The following is an 11986-nucleotide window of genomic DNA, read 5'->3' as shown; positions in this document are numbered from 1 at the left end:
AGTGATTTTCATATCACCTACTAATACAATCATAGCTGACAAATATGATTCAAAGTGGGATTCTTGCAATTTATAATGAATTCATTATAATTATAGCCACAATTACGAATTTCAAGATTTTATGAAGTGTAGTTTTGATTTTCAAATGGATGTACAGCTTTTCACTTGGTTGGTTGTTGGTTGTTCATTATGATTGAGCATATGTAGCAGTAATGGTGATCACATAGTTTCTTCTGTACTTTGTTCTGACATTTTTTCCAATGATTTTTCTGGCATATTTCCTTTGTTTAGATTGTTTGTTTTTTTTGCAATGGACCTAATGGCCCATGAGATGGCAGTGGCATCAAACTAACGTGTTATTTTAAAGCCCTACGGTAAATATGGGAATTTGTGTTGAGTGTTTTGCCTAGAACCTGGTAATGTGTATAACTGTTAGAGGTCAGATTGTTTCAGTTTGAAGTGCCATACTTATCAATGATGCTTCCAATACTGAAAGTATTAAGATATCACTTAATATAATTCTACTAGTATCATACAGTAGGCCTGTGCATGAGCTCAGGAATGTTTAAAGTAGGTTTTAACAATTTCCACTGAGGTACTGTATATTTTACCCTCCTCACATAAATGGAGTTTGTAAGCCCTTTGTCTGGTTGGAGACTATTATGTTCTGCCAGTGCAATATTCTTTGGAAAGGAGGATCATTTCACTGATTGATAGAAAAAGATGGAGGCTACAAGCTAATGATGGCAAAGACATTTTGGGTAGTGTGTAGGGACACATGATTTACTTCCACAAGATAATGGAAGGTGAACCACTTTCGCCTAGTATTTATTATTTATTAAACAGAGACGCATCAGGGCCGACATATTTGTCAAAATACAGGATATATTAATTAATTTAAACCTGATAGTGGTCCTAACCAGTCTTAACCATTGACTGTACACTTTGTGCATGGACATCAAATTAGCACGAGATCGCTATACCAACGCAAAACATGGGGGGGTGGGACATGTCTGTTTAGTACTGTATTTAAATATTATGATGTTTATACTCCCATATGGATAAATAAATATGTTTATATATATATATATATATGTATATATATATATGTTTATATATATATATATATATATATATGTTTATATTTTTGTTAGTACAAATGCGATAAAACTAAAATAAGTATTGAATAGTAAGTGACAATAGTAGTACGAACATTTCCAACAAGAATTCGATCACAACAGAGTACCCCCACAACTATTCAAAATGGTATGGCTCAATCGTTTGGGCTTCAAGGTGGTTGAAGAAGTTACAACACGTAATGGGGAGGGGGACAAGCTGGTGTCCTCCTTAACGTTATTTCTGTCATGTTTTATTTGGATATAAAAAGAAGATTGTGTGTCTGAACAAGCATTGAGAAGACCTGTTACGGAAATGCGAACTCCTTCGCCTCGTACAGTGTAATGGTAAGTAACTTACTGTTTCATAGCTAGCTAAATTAACTAGTAGCCACAGTTAGTGATGCACTTGTTGCATTAGGTTGTAACGTTACGTTACCATCCCAGCCAACCAAACACACACTTTTCTCTTAGGGAAATGTTTAACGTTACCACGTTTGGGAATTTAAAAAAGCACTATTAAATCTCTTGTTTTCAGACTATAGCTTCTCTTGCTTTGTTTCTAATTTATAGAATATAAATATGTATAAGGTAATTAACCAACTTTAGGTTACACCGAAACTTTGACTGAACTAGCGGCTAGCAGCGTTATGTTGCGTTAAATAACGTTATCGCCCGATACGTAACTTAACTGACATATCAGGCGACCGTTTGATAATTTTGAGCATATAGGAATAGTCAAAAAATGTATGCTAAATGCACCTGGATTATTTTAAGTAAAAGGACTGTTAAAAAGTTTGTTTTTTTGAATTCTGATATAAATTTGCTCTGAGTCAAACCTAAGAAATGCACTGCTCCCTCTAAACTGAAAAGCTGGCTTAACGTCACCCTATTGTTTTCAAGTCGGATGAGTGTAAATGGAGTTCCCTGTTTATTCAGACACCCCCTCTTATCTTGTTCCTTGATGGTTTGAGCGGGCAGTGAGGATCCCTGACACTTCAGAGAGCTTGCACAGTGCAGAGGAGATGATTTTCAACAGCCAGCAGTGTGCTCAGAAGTAGGGATTATGACAGTCTTGGATGGGAATTAAGACATACAGATGGCTGCTCTCATGTGATGCCAGGTTTCACCCTGGTCAGCAACAAGGGGGATGTCTGAAGACGTCAGCCAACACTGTTTGGGCTGATAGTAAACTTGTTTTGGAGGTGGGATGCAGCGAAGACTAGTGTAGCATATATACCTATATACCTGATTGTACTCTGCATTTGTGGCTGGATAAGGTTGGTATGGTTTCACCTCATTCATTAGTTACTCAGTACTTACTTTGTTATGTTATTCACCAGCTGTTTGTCTTTGATGTTATATGACAGAATTGATAACTACTTCTTAACTACTATTATTTTAAGTAAACATAGAGTATGTTTGCTCTGTGTTATTGATAACAGGTTATATGTTATATGTAAATAAAATGCATTCGATAGGATAGACTAAAGTAATAAAAAAAAATCAGTGCATTGAAACTTATTGTATCTGTTGTCTATGGTATCTTTTTTTTAGAACTAAGCTCTTAAGTAAATTTCCATTGCATTTAATTATGGAAAACATCTTCAACATAAACAAATCAAATGCTACAAAAGGGGGGGGATGATTGGCCAGGATATAAGTATAGTTCAGATGTCTTAACAAGGCTTATACTTATTTTTTAATCAAAAGTAGTTTAGTTATTTAAATGTACAATACAAAACAGTGTTCAGAGCAGATGCAAAAACAAACAAAAAATACCTACAAGACCATTCAAATCCCTGTACAAAGGGATTCCTTAGAAATCTGTTTTTCAGTCTCATTGCTTCATACATGAATTGTTCATAAATTGCTCACATATGTCTGCAACCTCTTCTTCCAATATGTCAGTAATCAAAAATCAAATATAGTGTATTATCATTTGGTTATCATCACAAATTCTATTGTATTGCCTCAGAGTGTACTTTTGTGGTTATTGAATAAAAAATACACCTGTGCATTAAAGAGTCTATTGTGTAAATGCAGCAGTATTGTAATATTTTTAACAGTATAGCTCACAATATATTGACCAACCAGAGTATACAGTTACAACACTCTCATTATGGGCATAAATTATATTGAAGAAGCACTCTTAAGTCTCAAAAAGTAGATTATGATTAAAAATGTAAGAATGATTTATACACTGTCAACGTGGTGAGATTTTGTACCATTTTTATCAGTGTAAATCTACAGTATAGTTTGACTCTGTCATAAACAAGTCAGATGTCCACCTACTGGAATTTCAGGTTTTTTGATGTCTGTTTGCACTGACACATATGTGAGTGAGGCTGTGTTTGAACATGTCCATAAATCATATTTGGTAACACAAATGTTTTGCCCTCTGAGCCAAGAACATTCACCTTTTTTAGTTCCCACAACTATTTTCTTATGATTTATCTCAACCTGACCTGAGAGACCTGATGCATCTGGTGCTTTTAAACCTGTAAATATCTTTTTTCCCCAATGTGAATGCTAAATTCCTGAAGAGTTATGTGTAAAAAGACACAAGTGTGATGCAAAGAAACAGCAGTTTGTTTGCCCCAAGGATGCTGTTTTTTTGTTTACTCAGTTAAAAGTAAAAGACATTTTGTACTTTTTACTTGGAGAAGATTGGCACAAGAGCAGACTGCTTCAGTTATGGATCAGTTATGTTTGTTTCTTTTCTTTTTTTGCTGGTTATTGTCCAGAGCTGGATTTAAGGGGATCAGCAGTAATTAACCTGATTAATTGATTCTTAGACGTTAATCAGATGAGTCTCGTACCAGTTGGGGCTTCGGGGTCAACATAGCAAGCAGGTGAGCCTTGGTTGCAAGTAGGCTGTCCCCGTCCACCATGGCCATTTGTTTTGGTATGTTAAGCAGAATCTGCAATAATACAATTCCTTTTTATAATTTTGTGTTGCTGTAGTTACTGTGGGAATTGAAAAGGTATTTACAAGGATTATCTGATTGATTGTTTCCAGTTAATGACTATTATTAGGATTACAGTATGATAAGCTCATTGAGTTTGCCCAACTATTTCCCTGTTTTTCAATTATACACTATTATAGTGTTTGCTGATGATTTGGGTCAAGATGCTTTTTAAGGTAGACTGACTTTTATACTTATTTGAGTCTTGTATTTGATTCAATTTTGGGATAATCCTTCTGGAAGATAAATGTGATGGTAAAACATTCAGCCTCTAACCCCTCAGAAGAAAAGCTAATCTTGGTTGTGGGATAATGCGAGGCATCCACGTACTTATGTCTGAGTATGGGATTGTTTTTGCTTTAACTGATTGACAGAATGCTAATGCAGTGTCAGTGCAGAAGGTTACATGTTACACAGCAGAACCTAGAATATTTAATGAGGTGGTCTTATTTGTTGAATTTCTTTCAGTTCGGTATCGGACCTTACACATGAGTTGATAATCTGTTTTAAATTCTATTCTGCTGTCTTCATCATTCACATTGAGATGTTTTTGGATCATGTTTTTTAATTTCTTTGCTTATCTCACTCTGATGTCATCTGTCTTTTAAGATGCAATATGGACGAACTGCCCTGGAACAGATAAAAAGTGAAGGACAGAGGAAGCCTTGAGCAGTTTAACAGAGAGAAAGTACTTATCACAGACATACACAAGACGTCATGTCCACCTCGATAAAGCAGGAGAGAACCATTTGTGTTCTTCTCCCCAACAAAGACCAGCTGGACATCACTGTCGGGGTGGGTCTTTAAATGGTCTCTTGCTGTCCTCTTGACTATCACCATGAGGTCTTAACACATGGTCAAAGTTCTGTTTATCACTACAATGTTTTGGCTGCACCACATATTTTTTGCACATTGTGAATGCATATTGAATACAGACTTCTGTCTCTTTTTACCTGCTCCAGCCGAAGTCCACAGGGCAGGATGTTTTTAATCATGTGGCAGAGCTTCTTGGAATCAAAGAACTGCACTTCTTTGGCCTCACAGTGGTGAAGGGTAAGTTCATTCCTCATTGACCCCTCAGCTTCTGAACAGACTATTCACACTAGAGTATACAGCAGTATTGTTAGGAGAAGACAGAGAAGAAAAAAATATGATCGTAGGGTGGGAAGTTTTGTTGATCAGTTCATGCACATACAGTACCTGTACCACATTTCAGCAGTCAACCCATTAGATTGTAAACAAGAGCATCATGTTTGGTTATGACAACAATTTGCTGCAGGGCATTACTGTGCCAGTCTTTTGGTGGCGATTGTTTATGTAATATTGTGGAAAATGTTTTCTGCCAAAAGGCTAGTTCACTAAAACAAAAAAAAATAATTCTGCCCTCCCTGTCTGCATAATTGAAAGGTGTAATCCACTTTAGCCACTGAGCAAAGTTCTGAACGTTCTGTTTTCTCGTGTTCCTGTTCTCTTTCTTTGTACAAATATGTTGAAATGCCTTGGTAATCTTGTGTGGCTCACAACTTCAACAAGCAGCCTTTTGTTTTTGTGGTGTTGGTTCAGCGATCACTTAGGCCTGGATTCCTGCAATATTAACTTCATTAAGCCTGGAATGCACCCTTGCATTCCTCCTCTTCACTGAGGGGAGGGATGGATTGATGATCGGAAGAGGAGGGTGGGAGTGGAAGGGAAAGAGGTAGGGGGACTCGTCATGGCACAGTCCGCCTTATTCAACTTTTACTCAGAGGCCTCAATGAGGGATGAGAGGTGAAGGAGTTAGAATGAGTCAGAGTGGGAATGAGATGGGCTGAAAGGAGAGATGGATGGTTAAAGAAACAAGTTGTGAAACAGCTCTGCGAGCATGATTTGGCTACACAAAGTTGAACAAAAGAGATAAGGTGGATCAAACAGAAAATGCCCATGTCATGACTCATAGGACCAGGCTGAGAGTGATATAGCATCCACATTCTCAGCACAGGTTGCAAACTGCTTTTTAGCCCCTCTGCTGAAATAGAATTAAAATTTGTTTTTGATGAAACAAAATTAACGATGTTAATGAGTTATATTTAGGGGATTGCAGGATAGACAAATAGCAAAATATCAAGATAAAAGCTATGCTACGTTGAAGGCATCTACCCATCTCTTCACACGTTAACAGCATGTTAAACCAACAAAGCTCCTGCCGTCAGTGTTTGGTCTGTTCTGCCATGCTACCACTGGAATTAGAAAATGGATACATTAACATTAGCATTGTTGTCATTAGCTTCCTAGTAGCCTCATTCACAAACGGAAGAACAGGGGCATTTTTCTTTTACCCGAATGAATGCCATTGTTGGGCAAATTTCACGCTTGGTTACATTATTGTTTTGTTCACTTGCTAACTGTCTGCTTGTTTCCTGATTGTCTTTCTCCATCCCAGACAATGAGCACATATTTTTAGACATGGAGGAGAAACTGATTAACTACTTTACTAAGGAATGGAAGCAAGATTCAGGAAAGGTAAGGCAGCCTGTTGCCAAGGGAAGCAAATTTTAACAGCATTTTGCTGTGACCCACTCCAAACTATTGTACGTGTCAGTTAATTGGGAGGCACAGTTCAGTGGCCTACATGCCACAGCTTTTCATTTAGCATGACAAAAAGCTGCTAACACACACTAACATGTCTCTCTCTGCATACAGGGGTTACGGAAGAGACCATTGCCTCTAGTGCTCTGCCTCAAAGTGCAGTACTATATAGAAAATGGTAGACTCCTTTGGTATGTCCTTCTATATATGTTCTGCACCTTCTTCACTACTACACAAGCTTGCTTTTTTATTTTATTGCCTATGTACTTCTGTTTGTTTTTTTCCCATCTATCTTTGCCCTCCTTTCTGATATCTTTTTGTGCCCCTCCCTCCTACCACCCCCTGTTTTGGTGTGTTGTACCAGTGAACGAAAGGCACGGCATCTATACTATTCTGACTTGCGGGAGCGGGTGCTTCGCTCTGAATGTCGTCAGCAGGAGGAGGTGTACTTCCAGCTGGCAGGTTACGCTTTGCAGGCTGACCTCGGTGACCACCCGCCGCCCAGGGAAGATATGGAGATCACTCCTTACTTTGAACCCAAGGAGTACTTTCCCCCTTGGGTAGGGGTTACTATGTGGTACCAGCATTTTTTTTTAAAAAAACAACAACTTTCAATCTAACTTGATGTTCAGTTTAATATATTTTAATGCTTTGTATTTTGAGGTCATGTTGCGCTCTTGTCCCTTCTTCCTTCTGTAGATTGTAGCAAAGCGTGGAGTAAACTATCTCCTCTGCCACGGGCCCAAGGTGCATCAGGAGCAGTGGGGCATGTCTCCTCGTGATGCCATCCTTCTCTTCATCAGGGAGTCATGTCGACTGGAGGATGTACCTGTCACATTTTACAGACTGCAAAAGGTCATAAGTTAATTTAGTATTTCATTGTCATTAATTGAAACGAGTCGCTTGAATTGAGTTTTTGTAGCATACACCACACTGCAGGTTGTGTTCATTTGCATAATTGATTTATATAATTGAAATAAGAAATTATGATTATTTAGGCTGGTGGGTAATGGAATTTGTTTTTAATCTATGGCCATTCCAGGCGTAGTTCTTCACTCTGACTGAAATACTGTCTTTCCCAACACAAATACAGTTAGTTTGGCTTCATTTGAGCTGTGCTGGACAAATGACTATGGGGCGGTTATGTAACCCTCCATGTACTCTAGTTTATTGTTCTCCCCATTTCAAAATCACTCATCTACTGAGTGATATTTTGAAGGCTGGCCCATCCATTGCGTAATGTGCTCCCACTTTTAATTTCTTATTAGCAGCAGCCCAACGTTTTCCAGTGAACTAGGAGAGTGGCTCAACTTTGGAATAGCTATCTTATCTGAACCGCTCAGATGCCTCTCTGACATCTCATCATTCATTTGTCCAGGACAAAAAGGCAGAGAGAGGAACAGCGTTGCTCGGTCTGACCCTACGAGGAATGCAGGTTTATCAGGTGCGTGCATTTGTGAGTGTGTTATTAATGCATACTATATACGTCAGCACATACGTACTTAAGAGTGAATCTGCATTTGCTCAAAGATTCAGTCTTTGTATCTGTAGTGTTATAAAACCTAGACTAGATAAAGACTAGACGTGTGAGGAATGTGTGGGCTTGCCACCACCAGCAGTGCATGAGGAGATAGGAGCTGTCTGCCATGCCCGTCAGTTGTTTGATCTGTCCATCAGGGGCCATCTGGGGGGATTAGGGCTCCAGGCCTGGCTGATTAAAGAGCCAACAGACCGTGAGATACCTCGAGAAGCCCTTGGCCTCTTTGCCAAGTCCAGATGGCTCCTGTAAACAAAAAGACAATTGATTATTGATCACTAATTTTAAGATATATCCATGTAGATTACACATCCAGATATCGGTTTTGCTTTTTTCAAACACAAAAGCTCACAAACATTTGAGCTATTTCTTTTAATTATGGGTGGGTGTGTGTGTTTTGTATTCATAGGAGGTGAACAACATGCGACAGCTGCTGTACGACTTCCCCTGGTCAAATGTGGGACGTCTCACCTTCCTGGTATGCACACTGCTCATTTCCATTCTGTTAAGGTTATGTGGAATCGTAATTATTTAATGGGCATTAGCTATGTACACTGTGTATAATATGTTGTCCTATTCAGGGTAAGAAATTCGAGATCCAGCCAGATGGCTTGCCATCAGCCAGGAAGCTGGTTTACTACACTGGGTCATCGTTCCGCTCTCGCCACCTCCTCCTGCACCTGAGTAGCAGCCATCGCATCTACCTCAGCCTCCAGCCTGCCCTCAAACACCTACGCCAGCTGGAGGAGAGCGAAGGTAGGGGAGGGAGAAGTGAATACAAGGACAGGATTAGTGTCAGTGATAATTACAGTTTGGCTGGGGGACACTTGTACTCAGCAGAACACTTCAGGAGCCATTGGAAGTTAAATGCATAACTTAAGAAAAGTCACTTTTTCCAGCACAAAAAATCAAAAGGGTTCCTGTTCAATAATCACGTTTATAGCACAGTAGCTGTTAAAATATCTGACATATCTGTGGTACATTTGGAAATAGTGCAAATTGATCTCTATGGGACAAACTTAATAAAATGCATCATTTAAGATAAAATATAATTATTGCTTTTCAATTGAAAATAAGTATTTTAGTGTGTTTAAAGTATAGTAGTCTAAAGTCTAAATTAATACATTTATAATAATATCTATAAAATGACCATCAGCTTCTGGCAGTTTCCAATTTACCCAGGACAGTTAGTATCCTCTGTATATCTTCAGTACTTTCAAACACAGCTGACCTCAGTTTCTTTAGATGGTTTATGCTCTAATTTTTAAAAACGTCTTCATTTTAGAGAAAAAGCGTTACAGAGAGTCATACATCAGTGATGACCTGGACTTAGACCCCCCAGGCAGTGAGAGCAGCCCTGGTCTGTCCCGACACTCCACCAGCAGCTCTGGAATCGAAGCTGACGCCCGCCAACACAGCATCTCCACAGAGATGGCCTCCATGGTGGAGGAAGGTCAACGGCAAGCAGAGAAGTGTTTCGGCTCAGCAGCCAGCCGTGGCAGCTCCTGTACCTCTGGGTTTGACGCAGGCAGTAAGGCTCGAATAGAAGATGAGGGCTGGCGAGAGGAAGGTGAGAGGATACTGAAACATTTGTACAGGACATTTTACCCATCCCTCTGCATCGTTTTTGGAGTAAATTGATACGTCATTGGTTGAATGAAATAATCAGTTGGTAGACATGAAAGCAGCTGTGTGCGATGCTGATCTTGTATTTACCTTTGCAATTTTCTTTTGGGAGTAATGGTGTACTGTTGGTCTGAGGTTAATAACGTTATTGTTATCGTCACCTGCCTTCACCCTTACCCTTAACTAAGATGTACTTTGCAGTATGTCTCACAGATACATGGTGGTCATTAGGGTTAGACTGTGGAATAGGGATGTTGATGATTAATATATTAATATAATCTAATATTTTTAATAATCAGATTTCTAAAACCTTTTTTTTCAGAGATCAAGACCAATCTTGGAAGTCTAAAGGAGGTTCTCGTGGATGATCCTGATGAGATGTTCCAGCTGGCTGATCTTCTTGAAGGAGTGTCAGTGGATTGTGCAGATCTGTCCTCAGAGACTCTCACACCAGGTATGAATAATTTGATTGTGACATACAGGATATTTTTTTAAACAATATTTTATTTGTTCTCATCCCACCAGTGAAAACTAATTGACCAATAAAATCTTTTGGGCTCTACAGAAAACAAAGTGTGTACCCCAGACAGTGATGAAGATCTCGGGAAATTACGTAACAAGGATATGTTAAAACAGGTCGGTCATCGATCTTGTCATTGAGCCTTCTTTTTCTTTGGCTCCTTTATATTTCTCTGTTATATTTTCTTACCTTTTATCTTTACCTCCTGTCTCTATACCAGATGCTGAAATCTAGGGCACAAGTTTGCGTGGATCGGCACAGTCACAGTCTAGATGATGTACGTCTATTCCCACCTCCAGCACCTCTTGGGGCGACACTGCCACCTGATTCCTCCCACAGCTATACCTTTGGGCTCCCAGATGCCTCAACCCCTGTTGATCACAGTCATTACCCCCTTTTGCACTGCCAAGCCAAACCTTCCTTCTATGGCCGCAGGTCTACCAACTGCCTCTCCCTGGATATGTTAGGTGATGAACAGTTCCTGGAATTCATACTTTGAACACACCAAGTGCTGATGTCCACAAACACGCCTGTTCTCTTCCTTCATTTACAGTGCAGCTTAGCTCATAGGTTGCAAACACATGAATGTCTCAGTGTTTTCTATGTGGTGACGATAACAAGGAGGGATGTGTGTGCTTCAAATTGCAAAGAGACATTATTGAAAATGACGGGACCCCTCATTCCTCTTAGAAAAGATGCGGATTAGATAACAGATCTAATTCAGCAACATTTCAATCAGTAAACTAAGCATATTTATTAATGTTGTTGTATATTGTGTACATACTATACTTCTCTGAGCAAAAACATTTCTAATCAATTTTATTGTCTTTTGTAAAGTTCACTTTGTTAAACACTTTCTGAAATGTCTGAATAGGTTAATATCTACCGTAACAGATATTTTAAAATGTTAAGGCCATGCAGTCATGTGCTGCATTGGATATTCTTAAGATGGGACTTAACTTTCCTTGCCATTAGCCTATTTGCTAATTTAAACACTTAAATGTCCTTGTTTTATCCAGGAGAATCTCCAGAAGCCCCTGAATGTTTGTGCTCCTGTATTCCTTTGTCCTTTTTTAAAAAAAAAATCATATTTTATAATATACTCTATTTTTGTATAGTGTGCTGTCATGCTTTTCCTATTAGTCTGCCACAGTGATGTAGCTGCTGATGTGGAAAATGTAACCTCTTTATAGCTGGTAATGCATTCATCCAAAGCTTCCCTATTCTATACTCTTCTCCCGCTGCCGTAATTACAACAGAAAAGTATTTGTAAAGTACTATTTCTGTAACTAGTGTATAATGAATCTGCAGTATTTTGTATTATGTAACCCCCAAACAAAGAGCCTTTCTGTCAGGTTTTTCTCAGATATTATTTTCAATGTTTTGTAAATGATAATTGGTATGCAAAAGAACTGATGTATTTAACCAATATGAACTCACTTGGAAAGACTGTGAGTCATTAAACACAGAAAAACTTTTACACAATGCCAATAATGTATGAACAACTTTCAGTGTTAATTCACAATACTAAACAATTATTTTTTATCTAAAGTTTTTTTTATTATAATAAAAATAAATTCTTAATGCCACTAAATGAAACCATGTGTTTTCACTTTGTTGCACACACATCTATATATATATCCCACACCAGTCC

General features: G+C 38.6%; 1 protein-coding gene across 4 annotated transcripts; it reads left to right on the top strand.

The window, feature by feature from the left end:
• The first annotated feature begins 1287 nt into the window (after positions 1-1287).
• Positions 1288-11931, top strand: zgc:172136 (uncharacterized protein LOC566376 homolog). Of its 4 annotated transcripts, none has more exons than XM_044214904.1 (14): positions 1288-1463; positions 4694-4879; positions 5047-5137; positions 6504-6583; positions 6764-6840; positions 7014-7209; positions 7349-7504; positions 8028-8093; positions 8596-8664; positions 8768-8942; positions 9472-9756; positions 10135-10266; positions 10378-10448; positions 10553-11931. In XM_044214904.1, the coding sequence occupies exons 2-14, from the start codon at positions 4802-4804 to the stop codon at positions 10829-10831; spliced, it is 1755 nt and encodes a 584-aa protein (XP_044070839.1). In that variant the 5' UTR covers positions 1288-1463; positions 4694-4801; the 3' UTR covers positions 10832-11931. The 4 variants fall into 4 exon arrangements, with proteins under 4 accessions (XP_044070839.1, XP_044070838.1, XP_044070840.1 ...); XM_044214903.1 differs by lacking the exon at positions 1288-1463 and adding an exon at positions 2085-2395; XM_044214905.1 differs by lacking the exon at positions 1288-1463 and adding an exon at positions 3914-4023.
• The last annotated feature ends 55 nt before the right edge of the window (positions 11932-11986 follow it).

Source organism: Siniperca chuatsi, linkage group LG11 (assembly GCF_020085105.1).
Source record: "Siniperca chuatsi isolate FFG_IHB_CAS linkage group LG11, ASM2008510v1, whole genome shotgun sequence".
Lineage (NCBI taxonomy): Eukaryota > Metazoa > Chordata > Actinopteri > Centrarchiformes > Sinipercidae > Siniperca > Siniperca chuatsi.
Note: the sequence above shows the minus strand (reverse complement) of the source record. Positions and strands in the feature narration are given on the sequence as shown.

Coding starts and splice junctions, on each gene's coding strand:
- zgc:172136 (XM_044214904.1), top strand. CDS start 4,802: ATGTCCACCTCGATAAAGCAGGAGAGAACCATTTGTGTTCTTCTCCCC. Junction 6,841..7,013: donor GAAAATGGTAGACTCCTTTG/GTATGTCCTTCT, acceptor GTGTTGTACCAG/TGAACGAAAGGCACGGCATC. Junction 8,094..8,595: donor GAGGAATGCAGGTTTATCAG/GTGCGTGCATTT, acceptor TTGTATTCATAG/GAGGTGAACAACATGCGACA.